Raw genomic sequence first — 21,730 nt, 5'->3', positions numbered from 1 at the left:
TACAGAGGATATAGCATCCTTCCTTTCCTGTTATGAGGGAAATGTTGCAAAGGCTAGCACATTTTTATAGCCGAGACTATACAAAAAGACAGCACTAACCCTCCAAGACAAGGTCAGCAAGTTGCATCCAGGATTGAGGGCAATGCTGACAAAGCTTGATACCAAAAGTCTATGTGGCTGTCTGCATCTGCACTTACTGTAAACCTTGCTTGTTACCACTCAGGATGTCTGAAAACATTTCTACTCAAAGAGGGTTTTTTGTTTTTGTTTTTGTTTTTTTTTGTATCTTGACTTTTTAAAAAGCATCTTATTCATATTATATAACACAGTAACCTAAAACTTAAAAAGTCACAGTAAAAAAAAAAAAAAACTTTTTGGGAATTGAGTCATAGGAATGGGAACTGCCAAGGCTTAATCTAGTTGAAGCCACTAATATTTAGAAAGCTTCTATTGCTTGAGGGCACCCTTTCTTGCCATTAATGCAAATACCTGTTTATTCCAAGAAAAATACAGAGAACTCTTGTGTTGAGGTCTAGTGAAACCCACTAGGACCAAGCGGACTGTTAACAAGCAAGCCTTTATTGCTTCAAAAATACCCTAGCTGGCGTCCCTGTGCCCTGAATTGCCCCAGTGTCTAACTAACTACAGAGAACAAAGGGAACAGAAAGCTCTATGCATCCCGTGTCTTGCACTCATTAACATTTAGGAGCTAGCCTCGCTCCTTGGGCTGGTAAACATGTGCAGGTCCAGCGTGTAGCCTCTTGGGTCCACCAGGGCAGGCTGGCCCCTCACACCAGCGGTGCCTGATGACTGACTTGCTCGCACTATTCCTCCATAGCAATGGGTGCAGCCCCATCGTCTCTAGAGGCTGGTTTGTGCCCTCCCCTTCCAGTAGTTAGGGCAAGATACTGCTCTATGTTACCAGAAGAAGCCAAACATTTTTGGCTTGGTTTCCAGAACATAAAAATTATTGTAGAAAGGTCAGTTATTTCAGCTGTGACCTAAAGCTGGTCTGTGAAGTACAGCAAACTAGGGTTTAAAAAGGTTCTGTAGCTGCCAGAGTCCACATTTTAGCTAGTCTCAACAAACTGTTTTTTAAAACTCTGTCTATGTCTTAATTTCTTCAAATCTTTATAACTTCTGGGCCAACAGAAGTGAGTTCTGAGTCTGAGGCTAACCCTGCCACCTCATGGTCTTCATTCCCCAAAATCTGTAATGACAAGATGCAAACATAACGCGATTCTGAGAACTGAAATGTACATCAAAGCCATCAGATTCATATGGATTGAAGTCCTTTCCCAAACGTATCGCTAATCGTGAAACTAGAGTAATTCTACTTAAACACAGAGATTAAGTGGGCACTCACTCACTTAACAGCTTGTCCTGTGGGCTCCTTCTGCTGTGTGCTAATGTTTGGTTGCTTTCTATTGAAGCAGATAATACCTAAGGTGACTCAGCCTCTAACTGGGCCATGAGATGATCTTCCCATCTGCTAACCCTCACACACAGTGTCAGACTGGAAGGTTTATACCATGAAGGAACAAGGAATTGGATCAGGGACTATGAGTTCAGTGGCCTAGTGATTTTACTGATGTGTGTAATGTAGCCATCTAACAAACAAAAACAAAACAAACAAACAAACAAAAAAAACCACACACCAAAAAGCCCAAAACAAACTAATAAAAACCCACCATAGATTTGTTTTCGAAGCTGTCCTATTCTAAAGTTGAAGTACAGGAAATGATATCACCAGTAGGCAAAGGCAGATGCCAAACGATGCTTTTGGCAGTGTTGGGTATCGAACTCTCCCCCTGTGTATGCTAAGCAAGCTCTCTCCACTGAGCTAGATCCACACGATGCTTTTCTACTCTGACATGTCGAAAGCACGTCATTGTATATTTTCTTTGATTGTGAAGTTAAATCCAGAACAATGAGCCGGACCTTTGGCTTGTTAAATCACACTCTGAACTTTCCCAGTGTGTGACAGAAACAGTGTTAAGGCAAATATTTATTGACTTTCCTGTCAGGACACATCCTTACTATGTTTCCAATCACTGGACAGAAGCCAGGCCTTCCCATGTTGTCACCTTGGGGAGTGGGTTAGAATATGGGGATCTAGGGACAGTGTTTCCACAGTGTTTTGAAGTATAAAATATATGCATGTACTTAACCTACCTTATATGATGAGTAAATGTTTAATGAAGTTCACACACCCACGATAACCACCACTTAGTTCAAGATCTACAGAAAGTTCATACCACATTCTAGGTATCACCCACCGCAAATGTAACCACGCCTCCTTCTCCACCCAGGAGGTATGCTGGCTTCTGATGTTTCTCCTTAAAAGGGAATGCTGTGTGCTGTGATAATATTGGCCTTGGCGAGTGATCAAGAGTTTCCTTTCCCCTGGCGAGTTTGTGTATGGTTGGTGTAATTCCTTTCCAAGATGATTGAAACAGTTCCCAGTGGAGTTATAGGGCTTGAATTTGTGTGTGTGTGTGTGTGTGTGCACACGCGCAAAACTTTCAAGCCAGACTTGATATCTCTTAACAGATTTTCAGAATCTTTGTCTTTTCCTGATTTTTTTCAAGAAGGTATTTAAAAAATGTTTTCATTTTATCAATATTGTCAGATTTTTTGGGAAGGTGTTTTGTTTAGGTTTGGTAATATCGACTATATTATCCATAGTGATATTTCATTTTTTATGCATTTTCTTTCTTGGCTCTTCAAAGAACCAACTTTGGCTTTCTGGTTTTTAATAGGTTTTTTTCATTTTATTTTTTTTTTCTACGTTATATTTTGGAATCCTCCTCCCCTAATTTAAAAAAGGTAAAATCCTAGATTGCTGATATTTTTCTACCTTTCTGTGCTTTTTAATTAGTGAGTTAAAACTACCACATTCTCCATAAACAGTAAAGCTGCTTATGTGCTTGATGGGCGGCATGTGGCTTGACTTCTAAGCCTTCCATGTGCACATTAAGGGAGTGTGTATTCTACAGCAATTCAGCCTTTTATAGCCTTGAGTTTTTCATCTAGTTGGCCCATTATCACGTTGTAGTACTTTTGTGTGTATGGGTTAGTGGGTGGTTGCACTGGTGTGTGGATGCATGAAGCAGTCAGAGGCCAACCTTGGTGTTGTCCCTTAGATGTCTCATACCTTATGTTTTGAGACATGACCTTGCTCTGTTGTCCAGGCTGAGTGTCCAGGGAGCTCCGGTCTTTTCCATCCCAGTGCTAGGATTACAGCCATGTCCCATCATGCCCAGCTTTGTAAGGTTGTTTCTGGGGATCAAACTGAGACCTGCATTTTACAGACTGAGCTATCTCCCTTGGTCTACCATTTACTGAGAATGTAAGACTTCTAAGTCAATGAATTTGTATATATCTCTTTGTTTTCCCCTTCTCATTATGATAAAATGCAAGATTTGCTATTTTTTTTTTAAAGAAAAAACAGTTTAATTACTTTGGAGTTTTTGAGACCATGCTTGTTGCATAGAGGCAAATCTAGGAGTATTAAGTAGTCTGGATGGATTGTCCCATTATTATCAAATACTTTTTTTCAGTTCCTCTCGGTACTTACTAAAGTCTACCTTGTTTGATGTTAGGTCCTACTACCCTGATTTACAATGCGTAAACGTTTTGTGTGCTGGCTCGTTTAATGTCAAACTTGACACAAGCTAGAGTCATCTGTTAGGAAGGAGTCTTGATGGAGAGAATGCCTCCATAAGATCCAGCTGGAGGACACTTTCTCATTTAGTGATCAAAGGGGGGAGGGGCCCAGTCCATTATAGGTGGTTCCATCCCTGGCCTGGTAGTCCTGGGTTCTGTAAGAAAACAGGCTAAACAAGCCAGTAAGCACCACCCCACCATGGCCTCTGCATCAGCTCTTGCCCCCAGGTTCCTGCCCTGCTTGAGTTCCTGGCCCAACTTCCTTCACTGATGGACTACAATGTGAAAGAGTAAGCCAAATAAACCTTTTCCCCTCGACTTGCTTTTAGTCATGGTGTTTCTTCACAGAAGTAGTAACCCTGACCAAGACACTTTATCGATTACTCTTTTGTTTTCAAAATGGTATTAGGTATGAATGAAAAGGAAAGAGCTTTCCCAATGTTCCACAAATCACAATGGGCAAGAACCAAACAGTTTGGATCAGTGGTTCAAAGTGCAGATATATTTTTGCATCGAGATACAATTTCATCTCCACTGCTTTTTGTTTTGTTTTATTTGTTTTGAGACAGGGTTTCTCTAGGTAGCCCTGGTCACCCTAGAACTATGTAGACCAGCTGGCCCCAAACTGACAGAGATCCACCTGCCTTGACCTCCCAAGTGTTGGATTAAAGGCATGTGCCACCACACCTGGCATCCCTGCAGTTTCTAAAATGATCCCTGAAAATAGGCCATCTTGTGAGAATCCTCTTTCAGGTGCCCTTTGACTCAAAAAGCTGGTGGTTATGTAGAGTAATGTAGGCATTCTACAAATTCTTGCCAAATATACAGTAAACCTTATATGTCCATATTTGTGTGTGTGTGTGTGTGTATGTATGTATGTATGTATATATACATATACATTTATATGTATATGTATATATATATATATATCCTTTCATGTATTATAATTATATGAGAAATATTTTGTATTCTTCACGAACCCTGGGCAGCACAGTGCCAGGTTGCTTATGAAATGACATTAGAATTTACTTTTATCCATAACTGGGGTTTCAGACATTTGTCCTTCCTGTGCAGTGTGGCAGGTGGCCACACTCTAGGCCCATGCTTCTTACTGTCATTCTGTGCAATCTACTGCATCAATCTTCTGACTTCTTATGAGGGGTCAAGACCGTATATTTAAATAGATTCGTAACTATTTAAAAATAAACATGTTTGAGGCTGGAGAGATAGATCAGTGGTTCTATCCAGCACTTGCTACTTTTCCAGAGGACCGGAGTTCAGTTCCCACCACCCACATTGCATGACTCACAACTGCCTATAATTTGAGCTCCAGGGGATATAATGTTCACTTCTGACCTCCACAGGTACTTATGTGTATACACACATGCAAGAGATAAAATATATACATTTAAAATACATACATACACTGTCACCTTCCAGATGGAGGATTACATTCACACTATAACAACTGTTCCTGACTAAATACACCGGCTTGAGCTTCCTTTGTTACGATCTTTAAAAATATAAATAAATAAACCAAGTACTTTTTAATGTTTCATTTAATCTCACTTTACCTTAGTAAACTTATGGTGGGCAGCAAAAAGGTTCTTGCCCTCACAGATAGCACCAGAGAAGCCAGTGATGTTAAACATGTAGGACCGCCTCTTCAAAGGAAAAGATGGACACCCTGTTTTCTTCCCAGAAAACTGGGAATGGAGGTTACTAAGAGCCTAGGTAACTCCTGTGCTGTCTGTAGGGCCAGGCAACACAGATGTGCCACCCACAAATTACCTAAGCTATCTACAATGTATTCCATCTTCAACAGTTTAGATATATGTTGCTTTTATTTATGTGCATGTGTGTGAGGCTGCGTTTGTGTGTAGCCCAGGTGCAGCTCCCCAGAGCTGGAGTTACAGGCAGTTGTAAGTTACCTAGTGTGGGTGCTGGGAACAGAACCTGAGACTTCTGTAAGAACAGTAACTGCTCTTAACTAAGGAGCCATCCCTGCATCTTCCTATATTCAAGAACCCTCTCTGTGTATAGAATTCTAGACTGGGTCAGGGGTAAATCACTCCAGTTGGCCAGGACTTAGTTGGGGGTCAGGGCTAGTTGTCAGTCTTTTTTCTTTTTTCTTTTTTTTTTTTTTAGATTTATTGTAAGTACACTGTAGCTGTCTTCAGACACTCCAGAAGAGGGCATCAGATCTCATTACAGATGGTGGTAAGCCATCATGTGGTTGCTGTGTTTTGAACTCAGGACCTTCTGAGAGCAGTCAGTGCTCTTAACCGCTAAGCTATCTCTCCAGCCCCAGTTGTCAGTCTTATCTAGACGTAGTCCACCTGTGTTTAAAGTCTCTTGAGTCTGATACCTTCTTGTTTCAGACTCCACTTCCACAAGACAGAGTATCCCAGCTCTATCCTTGGAGCCCATTTCTGCTGACACTCAACCCCTACATGATGTCATCTATGCTTTTATAATTCTAAGTTCAGTCATTGCTGCCAATTCCCAGATCTGTATTCCTAGGCTTCCCCTCTCCCAACAAGCAGATGAGATTGCATTCAAAGAAAACTCTCAAGAGACGTTTAACCAAACATGCATGCACAATGGTGCTGGCTGGACTGTTGGGAGGTTGAACAGATAGTGAATAAAATATCCTACAGATGGCAGATGAAATGGCTACCTCTTCCAATCCTGAGCTAGACCTAGAGAGAAGCCATATTAAGTGAGCCTACCAAAGTGGAGCTGCGACCTTTGGCATAAAGACTGCTAAATGATGTGACCTGGGGGGAATACAACCAGAGCTGGGAGAGTTAGTCCCACCCACTCCTTCTTGGTCTGTTGACAAAATCCTTTCCATGAGGACAAGGGACTTGTTGTAATGGCACTTACCTTGTCTCAGAGCTCAAGGAGTAGGCAGAGGCAGAACCAAGGGTTAGAGATGAGCCTCCATAGTAAAGCACTGTCTCAATAGAACAAAAACATTTAAAATGTATTGGAAGTTGGACGCCTGGGGCAATCCCTGATGTAGTACATTAAAGTGATGTTTTTGGTGTTCAGAGAGCAGGGTGAGAGCTGTTTTGGAATGGTCCAGTAGCCTACATTTTGACTCTTGTGCGTGACTAGTAGGCATTTTATTTGCTTATTTATTTACTTTGGCTTTCTGAGACAGGGTTTCTTTGCCACAGATCCCTGACAGTCCTGGATCTCATTCTGTAGATCAGGCTGGCCTCACACTCTGGGTGATGGGGCTAAAGGCATGCACCACCACCACCTGCCTATTAGGCATTTTAATAGATTTGGTGAGGCTTGGAGAGTCGGAAGAAAGCCTGTTGACTGGATACCAAACATGATCTCTCTCTTGCCCCTAGACCCGTGTGTGTGTGTGTGTGTGTGTGTGTGTGTGTGTGTAAACGAATGCATGTGCATATAGGTGTCAAATGAGGGAGCATGGAAAAGAATAACAGACTCAGCAAAAATGTATCTGACTATGGTGGAGATGGTGCCCTGTGTCTATATCTAGCGCTTCCAAAGGAGCATTGTTATGTGAAAGTAACCCGGAAAACACAGAGTTAACACAGAGTTAATGAAAGCACATGGGCCCTACCCAACCTGAGGAGCAGAAGTGTCATCCACCATAGAGGGCCACAGAAATCACATCTTTGCAGGAACAACAGGGCATCGGTGAGAATGTGGTGCCCACAAGAACAGAGCAAAGGAAACCAGCCGTGGCATTCACCTGCTGTCTATTTCCAAGGGCAAACATGGACCGTTTAGGAGAGACCAGAAAGGGCCAGGAAGCACTGAATGCCATGGGAACTAATGTATTCCACTTAATAGCACTCAGTTGGTGGTGGCACAGCCCTCTTCTGAGGACATTAGGAAAATGACCAGTACTGGAGAAGTTAACCTACAATGATCAAGGATAGTGCTAGCATTTGAAATCACCCTGGTGAGCTCAAGTCTGTGCTGCACAGTTATCACTACTAAAATGGCCAGTAACACCTATCCTGTGAGGCAGGGGGGTTACCTTTTATGTAAAGAAACATGATACTGTAATCTTGTCTGGTCCTGGAGCAAAAAGACTGCTGATTAAAGTCATACAGTTACCATATCCTTGGCTTACAGTGTCCATATGGGAAAGTGCTGGTCGCTTTGCAGGGGACATGGTAGACAGACTTAAGATAGCTCCAGAGGGGAAGAGCTTCCTGCTAGTGGAATTCTTTTTCCTTTTTTTTTTAGCCCAGACTTTATCCCCCTCCCAGTCCACCCTCTGACTGTTCCACATCCCATACCTCCTCCCCTGGCCCTGTCTCCAGGAGCATGACCCTACCCCCCCCCATCCCTGACCCCAATGTACCAGATCTCCCCACTCCCTGCGGCCTCCAGTCTCTTGAGGGTTAGATGCATCTTCTCTGACTGAGTCCAAACCTGGTGTATATGTGTTGGGGGCCTCATATCAGCTGGTGTATGCTGCCTGGTTGGTGGTTCAGTGTCTGAGAGATCTTGGGGAGTCCAGTTTAGTTGAGACTGTTGGTCCTCCTACAGGGTCTCCCTCCTCCTCTGATTCTTCCAGCTTTTCCCAAACTCAACCACAGGGGTCGGCAGCTGCTGTCCGTTGGTTGGGTGTAAATATCTACATCTGACTCTTTCAGCTGCTTGTTGGGTCTTTCAGTGGGTAGTCATGATAGGCCCCATGTTGAGTTTTTAAACTTTCTTGTTTTTAGAACTTTTTGGACAGTTAAATTACCATTTCATATAAAATTTTATATGAACTTTAGAAGTCGCTCAACAAAAACCTTACTCAGCCATCTACCTAGGCTGTGCTGTGCTCATAGATGAAATCGGGAGCTTACACTTTGACAGTATTCCATTTTGTAATGTAGTCTACCTTTCTATTTATTTAAACCTTCTTTAATTTTTTTTATTAGTGAATGGTCTTCAGCCTTCAGTTGTGCTTATAGTTTGCTAAAATTTTCTTGCATGTTAATTATTTTATTTGTTCTTCTCTCATATATTATACCCTGACTGAAGTTCCCCTCTTTCTACTCGTCCCACCCCCTCCTCCCGATTCCCCTTCCTGGCAGATCCACTCCCCCTCTGTTTCCTTTCAGAATGTAGCACAGCTTGGTTTCAAACTTACTACCTAGAGCTTTCTGGCTGTGCTCTCTAAATCCTCTTGCCCTAACTTCTCAAATTCCGGATTTTATGTGTGCATCACCACATCTGATTTTTCTGCTATGGTCGCTAGCATTTGTTTTGTTTGCTTGAAATATCAATGAATAGAATGAATAGATAGTAATATGGTTGACTTTTGAATATTCACATTGGACCTCACATCCCTGCAAAGTTATGTAGAGATATTTTGTGAATTATTTGTGTTTTTCTGCGTACTCCAAAATGTCCCGTGTAGGCTCAGTGGGTAAAGATGCTTACCATTCATTTGATGATCTCAATTAAATTCCAGAGACTCAGATGGTGGCAGGACAGAAGCAACTCTGGCAAACTCCGTCTATGGACCTGCATAGATGTGCCATGACTCCTGTGCACACTTCTGTGTATTCACACATTCTTGTCTGCAGGGTGGCTTTGAATTTACAGTCTTCCTGCTTCAGCATCCTGAGTGTTGGAGATTACAGGCTTTCTCTTGAACTCAGTTGAGTGGCTTTGTGAAGGAAAACACCACACAATGTTAGTTTAGAATCTACAAGTAATACAATCATTGGGCACAGCAACTAGCATGTTAATTTGTTAACTATCCTGAGTTAGAAATCCTCTGGTAGCAGACCCAGGCAGATCTGCCACCTGAACCGGGGGCCTTTCCCACATACATTGTGTCCTCCATGATTTTTTTCTGTCCAAAAGCCTAGTGGAATATTTTTTTAAATTAATGAATATACGACTACTACTACTGTTACTATTATTATTATTATAGTGCTATCATGTGATGGTTAGTGCTGTCAACTTGAGAGGCTCTAGAATCACCTAGGAGACAAGTCTCTAGGGAAACCTGGGAGAGACCACCAGCCTCAGGGCATCCTATGAGGGAGTATCTTGATTAGGTTAGTGGGGTGAGAAGGCTTGGGGGCTGGGCTGTTTAGAATCTATGAAGTCAGTTTAGCATTCACTTTCTGTTCCGTGAGTTCAGATACAATGCTGCCAGCTTCCTCAAGTTGCAGCTGCGGCAGTCAGGGCTCACACACACTCAGCCCTTCTCCCTAAGTAAGCTCTTAACCCTAAGCCCCACCCCAACCCCTACCCCTCTCCTCTTTCCCCTAACCCTTAACTGCTAGCCTCCCACTCCAACCCCGACTAACCCTCTGCTAGTCCCACCCCTGCCCCTAACTCCTACCCCTGCTGGCATGATGGACTTACCTTCAAGCTGTGTGCCAAAATAAACCCTGTCTCCTTCCTGTAAGTTCCTACTGTCGGGGCCTTTCATCTCAACAAGAGATAAACTAATTCACATTATAAATAGGATAAAAGGTAGGTTTACATTACAGTGATCATCAGTTAGTACTCAGAGGGGGAAGTAGACAATGATATACATACCCTAAAATCTCTTAAAAACATTTCTAACAATGACTCTATATTGGGTTCATGAGTGATTCCATGAACTTTCAAATGAGAAGGATTTGAAATCTTAAATATATAAGTACAGAAAGCAGTGTGTTTTCTGTCACTTATGATGGGCAGGTATATCAAATAGCTTGATAGCTGAAGCCAGGATTTTAAAGGTAATTACAACCATCAGAAACGCCAGCTTTGCTAACGATGGCTGTGTGAGGAAAGTGAACAACTTGGGCCATTTAATTCTCAAAGAATTTATAAAGAAAGGTGTGGCTCCCAGGCCTAAATAAATGTCTTCATCAGCTTATGTGTGATATGGCTCTCAGGGTTCCTCTGCATGTCTTCATAAACTTCAGCTGGAATTTCCTTTTCTTGAAAATGAATGGGCATTTTCTTGCCCTGTACAGTCATTAGCTTCAATGCCAGTGGGCCCAAGTTTACGTATTCCTGTGGGCAAAGAGACAGAAGGAGATGTAGTTGGCAAGTGTGTGTGACAAATGAGATGCTCTTCCCTGGGTTGGCCTTCACCTGACAGAGCTCATTGCCATACTCGTCATGTGACTGTAGTATCATAAATGGAATAGAAAATCCAGAGCAGAATTTAAAAAATGTACTTTTCAAGTTTATATTCCCTGAGGGCTATAGTAGACAGATCTCCCAGTGACCAGACTGGAGGGCAGACTGGAGGTCTTATAGGGCGTTGAGGTGGGTAGGGTACTGGCTAGTGGGGATGTTGGGGGCTGCTTTGATGGTGAAGGTATAGTTGTTGATGAAGGATGTATATAGTCCCTGACTTACCAAGGCATAGCCACAGCACATTATTATTATTCAAAAGTAGTTGGGAGGATCCTGCAAGGGCTACTTAGACTAGATAATGCAATCCGTGAGCAACCTGTCCAAGAATTTAGATCTTTTCACACACTCTTTAGCTAGTGTATATCCCATTGTGCCAAAGTACAGTCAGTCAATGAAAAGAACTGGAAAGTTACTTCCTGTAAAATCCTCTAGGCAGCTACAAACTCTCAGGCCCTTCCTGGGAAGACTTGTAAGCAATAATTCAAAACACAGCGCGCATGCACACACACACACAAATCTTTCTGGAATGCTCCCTTTGCCTATGGAGGGCTGGGCTGCTATGATAAACAGTGTTGGTGAGGGACAGTATAAATTATGTGGCCCCTCTTTATATGGTAATTGTTGATTTGTTTCGGTAATGCCTCCTTTGAGACTTTAGCCCCCCATTCTCTTGAAATTCCCAAGCATAGTGGGTACCCGGTGTGTTGCAGGGTGCCCAGGATTTATGGGAACTTAAAAGAGTGAGAAGAGGAGGCAATGCCTTGTCTTTCAAACTACTTACCATTGGATGTAGTTTTCAAAGGAACACAAAGTTGAATGGATCCCGACATGCTCTATGCTATGGCCACCACAGCCCCTCCATCAATGCTCACAGAATACCTTGCATTAACCCCGGGGGCGTACGGCTTGAGCTCTGCTGTCTACAGATTGGCCAGATGTCAGCATAAAGGGCCAGGAGTCAGGATTCCAGGCAAGTGGTGGTGTTTGGGCATTTAAATGGCAAAACACTAGAACATCCATCCTCTTTCTTTCTTTCTTTCTTTCTTTCTTTCTTTCTTTCTTTCTTTCTTTCTTTCTTTCTTTCTTTCTTTCTTTCTTCCTTCCTTCCTTCCTTCCTTCCTTCCTTCCTTCCTTCCTTCCTTCCTTCCTTCCTTCCTTCCTTTCTTTCTTTCTTTCTTTCTTTCTTTCTTTCTTTCTTTCTTTCTTTCTTTCTTTTTCCCAATGCTGGGAACCAAACCAAGAGCCTTCTACACACTTGGCAAGCTTCCTAGGAGCTATATTGTTACCCCAGGTTTTAGTCTTTAAATGGTCACTTGAAGCAGTACAGCTCAGTGGTGGAGTGCTTGTCTGGTATGTAAGAGGCCTTGGGTTCAGTCTACAAAAAAACCCAAGATGGGTTACAATTGGAGTTGTCCTTTGACTGTATTTGATGAACCCTTAACCCTACAAGAATTGGAAATTCAGTGAAGCTTTAAAAAAGAAATTCTGCAAATTCCTAGCACTCAGGATACAGAAGCACATGGATAGCCATGGGTCTGAGGCCAGCCTAGAAGGAATCTCTAAACCTTGAGGCTAGTCTGGGCTACGGAGGGTGAGTCTATCTTAAGTAAAGGAATAATCATTTGATGGTAGCTGGAGTGAATTATTAGTTAATACGACTTATTCCATTTTTTCTTTTTCTTTCTTTTTTTTTAAACAGCCTTTACTCTCCTACCAGACTTTAAGTTTTAGAACCTTTAAGGTCTGGTCAGTATGAGAAGAGGAAAGGGTAGATATGTACAAAAGAGAGTTTTCTAAATGGTAGACTGGCTACTCTGGGGATCCCGTGGTGGAGGGCGTTTTACACTGATGGTCTGATGTATATCCAACTCCACTGGGGTGCCCGAGTCTTGTCTTTTCACCTTCACACACTCTTCCATCAAGATGCACTCTTCCATCGAGCACTGTTCATGCTCGATTAGATCAACCAGTAGAATATATGATGAAAGTGACAGCATGTGGCCTCCAAGCAACAGAGCTGTTCTCCTTTGTTACTGGGATTGCTCGCCCTGAGAAGTCAGACACCGTCCTTTAACAGAGAGATGCTCAAGGCACCCTCTGGAGAGGCTCATGTGAAGAAAAACCAAGACCTTGGTGTAGCCATCATCAACTTGCATGACGTAGGAGTATCATACCCACCCTTTTGAGGTGGGCCTTCTGCCCCAATCCCAGCCTCACATGAGGGTGGCCCTAGTGAGCACTCGGCTGTGATTGCCCAGGTGAGAACCCAGGGGAGCCATTCCCCAAATCCCAGTAATGGAAGCCTAAAAGTAAATACAAAGTATTGTTTTAGACCACCAGGTCTCACGATAGTTTACTATGTACCAAAAGACAGGTAAGCAGCACCTTAGTAACAAAGGTCTATAAATGAACCTTGTAGCTAGTGAGAGTGAACACTGCCCCAGGACAGGCCAATGGGAAGCTACTTTTGGGAAGAATTACAAATTAAAGTTTCAGTATTTGCAGTTCAGATCCCCGCCCCCACCCCACTCCACCCCCGCCAGCACTAAAGACACTGACACTCTAGTCGGAACTGTGGTCTCCTGATGCTCACCTTGAAATCCTGTTCATCTTCATGCAGTAAGTACTGGGTGATGGAGCTCTCCATCTCTGGGTTGGAGCCGTCTTTACTTGCTGTCTTCTTGGGCTGAATCTCTGGGCTGCTAGTGCCATCGTTGCTCCCCAGTAATAGGTCCAACATGTCTTCACTCCCCTCTTTGGAGGGCAAATTCTCCTCTGGGGTTAAGGCATAGAAATAAATAGATAACATTTTGAGCAGATGACAAAATACAATGCTGTCATTGGTCATGTTTTGTTTTGTTTTGGTTTCGTTTTGGTTTTTGAGACAGGATCTCTCCATATAGCCCTGGCTGTCATAGAACTCACCCTGTAGACCAGGCTGGCCTCCAACTCAGAAATCCACCTGTCTCTGCCTCCCCAGTGCTGGGATTAAAGGCATGCGCCACCACTGCCCAGCTAGTCATGTCTTTTATTTGAAAGAACTTTGAACTGAGGAATGTAAAATTTAGGGCTAAAGGGATGGCTTACTTTAATCAATACCATGATACCAAAGCATCCATAGTCCCAGTCCCTAGTGCTGCTACCACAAAACCCAAAGTGTTTAAAGGGGGGAAAAGTATGGAATAAAATAACAATAAATAAAATAATAATCAAAGAGGCAGAGGCAGGTAGATTTCTGAGTTTGAGGCTAGCCTGATCTACAGAGTGAGTTCCAGGATAGCCAGGGCTACACAGAGAAACCCTGTTTTGAAAAACCAAATAAACAAATAAATAAATAATATAAAAGTAAGAGGTGGCTCCATTTTAGGAAACAATTCTATGTCCTCCTTCTAGTTAACATTAACCATAAACACTTGGGAATTAAGGGGTACTGTGGAGAGCTTTTGGGAATTAAGGGTGCTGTGGTGCTGCTTCTAGGAATTTGGCATTTGTCACTGGGCTTGGACAAGGAAGTAGGCTCAGACAGGAATATTAGAAACAGTAACCGCGGGGCTTAGCTTACTATCTACGTGCTCGCCTGCCTGATCCCTGAGCTCACGACTTTGATTGCTTTCTTGTGTGATCTTCTTGTTTACTACTTCGCTTGATCACTTTGTCTTTGATCTGAGAACCGACCATAGTTTTTGAATATACCTAGAATGATATAAAAGCAGGCCAGAGAGAAAGAAAACGGCTCCAGCCTCAGTACGGGCTGGAGTCATGTTATAATTTTGTCCAATAGTTTTTCTTCTTTTCAGATCCTCACTTGAGTCCCTGTTGACTGACTGAGCTGGCTTGGTTAGGGTACACTGACATTTTGTTTGTTAAAAGCGCTACCCAAACTATGACAGTGTAGGCAATACCCCATCCCTCTCTACAAGCATCTACCTAATTCATTATAAAACACGACAAGCTTGACAGAAAAGGGGATTAAAACTCAGGTCCAGCAGCGCGTGTCAGTAATGCCAGCATTTGGGAGTTCGAAGCAGGTAGATTATGAATTTGAGGTTAGCCTGCACTATTTGGCAGTACCTTAAAAAGGAGAAAAGCGTGGCAGAAAAGGAAGGGAGGGGAAGAGAAAGGAAAGGGATGAAAAAGAGAAGGGAAGAGCCAGCAGACAGGAGACAAGAGGAGGACAGGTGCTGCGGGAGGAGGAGGACGGAGAGGAGCCAAGCACTGCATGAGGGATGCCTACCCATAGCAGGTGCTCAGGCTGCGGTGCTTTAAGGCAAGGGTAATTTTCTCCACGAGCAAATTGTACCTGTGTCTGCTTCGGCCAAATTTAAAGATTCGTCTTCGGGTGTCACTTGTAGCCCAGCTGCTTGAGTAATGTACAGTTTCCTAAAAGTACAAATAGCAGTTTGTCAGTTGATAAATACTGCGTCATGTGTTAACCAGCGCCTATTCCTCCCCTGAGTATGGAGACAGAATGGGAAACTGAGACCTGCTTTTTCAGGCTTGTTGAAATGATAAACTACTACAGAATTCCAAAGTGACAGTTCTTAGCGAGATGTGTAATGAATAGAGTGCAAATTCTGGGAGTCAGGAAAAACCACCCCTTGAGATAGTCTGGGGACAAGGAAGGTTTTCCTGAGGAGATAAACTCAGACTAGAGTCTTGTAGAACCAGGAGTTTCCCAGGAAGAGTACGAGGGGAGGGAATGTTCCAGAAAGACAGTAGGAATGATACCAAATTAGATCATTGTGGATTCTCAGTAAGAAAATTCGTAAGAAATACCGCCGGGGTGTAACTCAGTGTTAGAGGTCTTGCCTGGCATGTATAAGGTCCTGGGTTCAATGTGAAGAGGAGGATTGTGGGAAAGAGGGAGAGGAAGAGAAGAAAATACATATAAGTTATTTAAAGCACATGCACACAGTGTTTCTACATATTTGTAGCTGCTGCGCAGGCTACTACTGTTTGTTAATGTTTTTGAATTATTTATTTTTACTTGTAAGTTACCTGCATACATGTGTGCAGTACCTACAGAGGCCAGAAGAGGGCATCAGCCCACCTGGCACTAGAGGTACATATGGTTGTGAGCCACAGTGTGTGTGTGTGTGTGTGTGTGTGTGTGTGTGTGTGTGTGTGTGTGTGTGTGTGTGTTGGGCCCTGAATCCAGGTCCTCTGGAAAAGCAGCCAGTGCTTTTCAATTGGGCCATCTCCCCAGTCAGTTCCTTGAATTTTGACTACTGCCATCTAGTGGAAGTACTGAAGAACTATGCATTTCTTTTTAAGAGCGTTACTCTGTAGCCCACACTGACCAAGAACTATGTATCCCATGTTGGCCTTGTATTTCTAGGAATCCCTTTGTGTTAGCTTCCTAAGTACGAGGATGACAAGTGCCTTCTGGATAAATGACCTTTCTAAAACAAAACAAAGCAAAACAAACAAACAAACAAACAAACAAACAAATCCCACCAACTTTTTACAGATATAATGTCTACAAAACACTTTCTAGAAATTTAACAACTTTGACCACGGTATTCTGGTCACACCAAATGCTAACTGCTATGGCACCAGGGAGCGTCTCACTTGGGTATTTTGAGATCCACAAGTCTGCAGTTAATTAACTGGTCAATAAGCAGCAAATTTTCCTCTTCTAGTAGATGGATAGAGGTTTCCAGTTCTTCAACTTCCTTCTTGTGAATTGTGATCTGTTGGTGGAAGAGGGGGATGGGTGTCAGTACTTGCTGGCTTCATTCAGTGACTCCTTCTTTAGCAAACTCAACTCCTGAAAGGACATTTGCCTGAGGGAAGAGCTATCATTTACTGTTTATTATGGGGTTTGCCTGGTCCCTCTGTGGTTAAGAAGGGATGATGGGACTGTTTTCTGGGTCACTGACAGGCGTGGCAGGCAATTATTACAGAGTGGTCACTGTCCTTTTCAAGACTCCTGAAGCATGGCTGAACTTAGAAATGAGCAGAGGCAGACATAGGAAAACAAAATTCACTTTAGCAATATGGCACATTGGCCAGTGAATGGGGATTGCTCTAAAGGCAACAATAAATAAGATAATGAGAACACACTGGAATAACTGGTATGTATGGTGGTACTTTAAAAAAATGACTAAAAGCCCTTTCTACTAGCACCTATATTAGAATTATCTTCTTTAACTAGGACAGAATTGGTTCCAGGATCATTGGGTATTGCTGTGACAGACATGCTGTTTTGTGGAAGGTTGTGGAAGGCCTTTGGAACATTGAATTAAAAAGCCATTGAGTATGTGTAGCTTGGTGATCCGTTCTATGGGAACTTGGAAGATAAGAATGTTGAGAGCGGGCTTGGAGAGATGGCTCAGTGGTTAAGAGCACTGACTGCTCTTCCAGAGGTCCTGAGTTCAATTCCTAGCAACCACATGGTGGCTCACGACCATCTATAATGGGATCCAATGCCCTCTTCTGGGGTGCCTGAAGACAGCTACAGTGAACTCGTGTAAATAAAGTAAAAATAAAGTCTTAAAAGAAGAAAAAAAGAATATTGGGAGCAATGCAGAAGATGGAGACCTGACTTGCGAAGTTCCAGAGGGAAGGTTGGAAGCCCTGAAAATACTCTATCACAGCTGTTGCATATTTTGAGTTAAAAATCTGTGCTCTTGGTGAGGGTTGGGGGTAGGGAGAGATGTCTTAGCAGGTGGGAGCACTGGCTGCTCTTCCAGAGGATCCAGATTCAACTTCAAGTGCCTACATGACAGCTCACAGCTGTCTGTGCCTCTAGTTCCAGAGGATCTTCACACAGACATACATGCAGGCAAAACACCAATGTACATAAAAGAAAAATAAAATTCTAATTAAGAAAAAAAAAAAGAATCTGTGTTCTGGTTAGCTGGGGCTGAACAATCAGCTATGGCTAACAAGAGTCCAGAACCATGAAAGTAGACCTTTTACTTTAACTGGGACAATTGATGCTAGCCAGCTGGAGCTAAGAAATTAACAGTGATTAAGAAGAGACCAGCATCACTGAGGAGAAATCTGAATGGCGCTTCCTCAGAAACAGCACAATATAGGACACAAAGGTGAACAAGATTCAACCTTTCCCCCAAAGCTTCTAACCCAGTCAACAAAGCCAGAGCTAATTAGAGAGCGTTGCGGTGTCATTGCTCAGCCTGCAGGCAGCTTCGAGGTGGAAAGGAAGACAAAACAAATGTTACCTGTCTCAACCCTTCTAAGTCTATAATAAGCCCGTGGTTGGGGTTTAGGCTCAGAGATAATTAACTTGATTACAAGTCTGGATGCCTTAGATGCCTTAAAGAAAAGTTTGTTTTCAAAGGATGAGAAACACACCAGAGAGGCTGTGCACAGAGGAAAGTGAAAGACTCAAGGCTGTGGGCTGGACATGCGTGGGAGGCAGCGCGTAGTTCTCCTGCTTTTTCCAAAGTTGGCACCATGGCACCTGCGCAGGGCTTAGGCTATCTTATGACATCACTTCCCTCTTCAGAGTGCACAGCAATGTTTGCATTAATTGCTGAATCCTCTTGGCTTTTGAAGTACTAGGCAAACAAAGCCCGTAGCTTCTCATAATCGTCTTAGCGTTCTGGAGTAAGGAGCATGAAGGGAAGGGAAGAAAAGGTGGGAAACCAGGCTTCTCTTAAATACCTACGAAGTTCTGCTGGAGATGAGGACAGACAAGTCACACTCCGTCAGCCAGGGACCTAGGGGCCTGACTGAAGTGGACGCAAGTCCCCTTGAGCCCTAAGAGATTAGAAGCCCTCTCTGAGAGAAGGAGTCTCACCTTGTCCTGTTTCTCTGAGAGAGTGAACGTCATTTGAAAAATTCAATTGTCTTCCTTTTCCTAGTGAGCATGCCAAATGAAAACACACAGCAAAAGCAATGCACCAAACTGCTCTGAATCTTCACACACATCGATGCTCTGGGTTTTTTGCGGAGAGAAGATGAGTGGGCGGTTCCCCCGCTTTTCAAGCCATGAGATACCTTCCTCACGGAAATGAATCACCTAAGGTGTGTTTCTGGGCAGCCCTTGGATGTAGTGATAGAACTTATGATAAGAAGTGGTTTTCATTAATTTTTGAGGAAATTTAACCATGCAAAAATGAATTTATTGTAATAGAAATATTAAACCTATTGAATTTCTTTAAAATGCTTTGCCCGTTTTCTCCAAGTTCTGTGAGTTAATTAAACTCGACACTTCCCCCTTTTTTTCCAGTGAATTATAAGAATTAGAAAAAAAAAACTAAATGTAACCAAACATTTGAAGCTTCAGCAGGGCAACCTTTCTTATTGTCAAATATACATTTTTTTTTAAAAGTAATTTTCCTTAAATCTAAGATCTGTGACATCTTATAAATCCAGAGTTAAATAGTTATTATTGGATTATACTATTATATTTAGTAAAATAATAATAAATTCCCCTAACATTATATTATTAACCCACCTTGAGTTTTAAATTATTGATCCCTTGTTTTAGCTTTTATTTATTTATTTATCTATCTATTTATTTTTATTTTTTAGATAACGTCTTGTGTAGACAGGGCTAGCCTTGAACTTGCTGTATAGCCAAAGATGACCTTTAACTTCTGATCCCTGACCTCCATCTCAAAGTCTTGTTTAAATAGGAAATTCATTCTAATTATTTGGGAGTAATGGTATGAACCCTTATTAACATAACTTTACAAAGTTAATTTGACAGTTGTCAGGCTGGCACTGGTGGCACAGTCCTGCAATCCTAGCTACTCAAGAGGCTGAGACAGGGTTTAGGTGAATGCAGAACACAGAACAAGTTCAAGGGTAGCCTGGGCGATGAGAAACCTTGTCTCCAAACATAACAGGGGCTGGGGCTGCAGTTCTTGCCGACTATGCACAAGGCTCTGGGCTCAGTAACCAACACTGCAAAAAATAAGGTAAAAATCTAAAAGGAAAAGGCCAGGGAAAAGTCCCGGGAAAAGGCCAGGGCTGGGGCCAGGGGGCCGAACCCTTGCCTAGTGTGCAAGGGTTTGCTCCCTTAACACCCATCTCTCACACAGTAAAGCTACTTGACAATATTGCTGAAACAGTATAGAAATTGTCTCCTAGTTTTCTAGACCCTAACTCTACTCTGACAGATGGGGGACAGGGAAGAGACTGGGACAAGCTTAAAAGTAACGTTCTTATTAGTGTTTCTGGATGAATGAGGACTTTAACATCCCACAGTGGACATGTTGACTTGGGTGCCTTTAGGATGTCTATGGCTCATTGTTTGAAGATCCAAGTGTTCATGGTCAGGATGGCATGGCAGCAGGCCCATGGAGCAGTGGGTCACACTGCATTTGTAGTCAGGGAGGCTGGGCAATGGATGCTGGTGTGCTCGGCTTGCTTACTCTTGTTTTATTCAGACTAGGACCCCAGGCCATGAAATAGTTCCCACATTCTGGATGGGTCTTCCCACCTTATATATGCCCAGGGTTATGTCTTCCAGAACATTCCAGATTTTGTCAAGTTGATGCTATTACCCATCATGATTCCAAACCTGTCAATGTGGTACACAATGTGTGTCCAGCCTACATCCCTAGAAGACCTCTGTGGAGGGAAAAGGGGAAGGAAGAGTCTGGCTTAAGGGTAGTAAAGCCAGGAAAGGCATCACTTACAGAAGGGATGTGGCTAATGTGGGCCTGCAGTAGGGCAGAGGCAGACCAGCAAGCAGTGGTTAAAGACAGGATGTAGAGGCTTTCTGGATTTGGAGACTGAAAAAGACATTTCTTCAGGACTTCTGAAATCCCATCTTGGATGACTACGTAACTGTGGTGGGGTCCTTAAGTGGGATAGGCAGAACATGGGACCAGAAGCAGTTTCAGGGAAAGAGGCAGATGTTGTCAATTCAGGAGTTGGAGATGCCTGTGGTGAGCTTCCATGGAGTTGCAGCTGGCTGATGGATGCGTGGGTTTGGAGCCTGGAAATGACATCATCCCTAATCTGGATGCCTTTTAAGCCTGCAACGCAATTATCCTCAGGCACTTCTTCCCTGGAGTTTTGGGGAGGCCAGCGTTTCCTGTTTCTTTCTTCTTTTTTTTTTTTCCTCTGCATACTAGCTTGTGTTGTGTTGTTATGTATGATGTTAGGCAAATTCCCGAGGATGATTGAGAAGTAAATGTCCCAGCCCTTGAAGTTCTGGGAATAGTTTTTTTTTTTTTTTTTTTTTTTTGCTTTTGCTTTGTTTTTGCCCTTTAGTTGAGTGGAGTATAGAATTCCAAGTTCAAAAATATTCTCCACTGAATGTCCTTACTGACGCCAGTGCCGGCTTCCTGCTCATCCGTTCCGCCTTCCTTTGTTTGCCATTTTAAAAGAACAGGGATTTCCACCCCCCTACTGTCCTGCTGATGTTTGTTTCTGCGTTATCTTTTTAGAGTTAATATTGCTTGGGTGCTGTGCCTCCTCCATTAGTGATGTGTCTTGCCCTGCTCCGAGAGAGTGCATTCTGCATTCTATTTTATATTTGATATTTTGGCCTTGAGGGATCCTGTTTTCTAAATAAACTGGCTCTCACAATTTTTTGGTATTAATAAAAGCTCCTTTTCAAATTTCTGAATTTCCCACCAGCGTCTTTCAGCAGCGGCTTTGATTAGTAGGAGCGGTGTGCACTTCTATTCTCCAGTTTGCCTGGCTTTCTCTTCAGATTCGTCCGGTTGTTCTTAGTAATCCATATCTGGTCCTGTTAGCGAGGGTCAGTGGGATGGTGGTATTGTCTCCACCACTGTATACGTAGGACTGTTTCCACTCCAAGTTTCTCCTGTGGCTGAGAGAGTAAGCTGAAGTCTGTACATAGGCACGGCAGGGCAGGAGGAGTATTTTGAGCTGAGAAAGCAAGGGCTTACATTGTCATCTCATGAATGCTACAATTAGAAATATATACTGTTTTTTTGCATATAATTGTCTCACATCTATGCAAGCA

General features: G+C 42.9%; 1 protein-coding gene across 1 annotated transcript in view; it reads right to left on the bottom strand.

The window, feature by feature from the left end:
- Positions 1–10,517: 10,517 nt before the first annotated feature.
- Positions 10,518–21,730, bottom strand: part of Ccdc83 (coiled-coil domain containing 83) — a 39,041-nt gene continuing 27,828 nt past the window's right edge. The window contains exons 8-11 of the mRNA XM_021168112.2: positions 16,384–16,505; positions 15,113–15,192; positions 13,406–13,587; positions 10,518–10,683 (exon numbers count right to left, since the gene is read on the bottom strand). Coding sequence (XP_021023771.1) covers positions 10,519–10,683; positions 13,406–13,587; positions 15,113–15,192; positions 16,384–16,505 — 549 coding nt within the window. The 3' untranslated portion in view covers position 10,518. The remainder of the gene's footprint in view (positions 10,684–13,405; positions 13,588–15,112; positions 15,193–16,383; positions 16,506–21,730) is intronic.

This window comes from Mus caroli, unplaced genomic scaffold (genome assembly GCF_978045245.1).
Source record: "Mus caroli unplaced genomic scaffold, Mus_caroli_1 scaffold_8, whole genome shotgun sequence".
NCBI lineage: Eukaryota > Metazoa > Chordata > Mammalia > Rodentia > Muridae > Mus > Mus caroli.
This window is presented reverse-complemented; position numbering and strand designations above follow the sequence as displayed.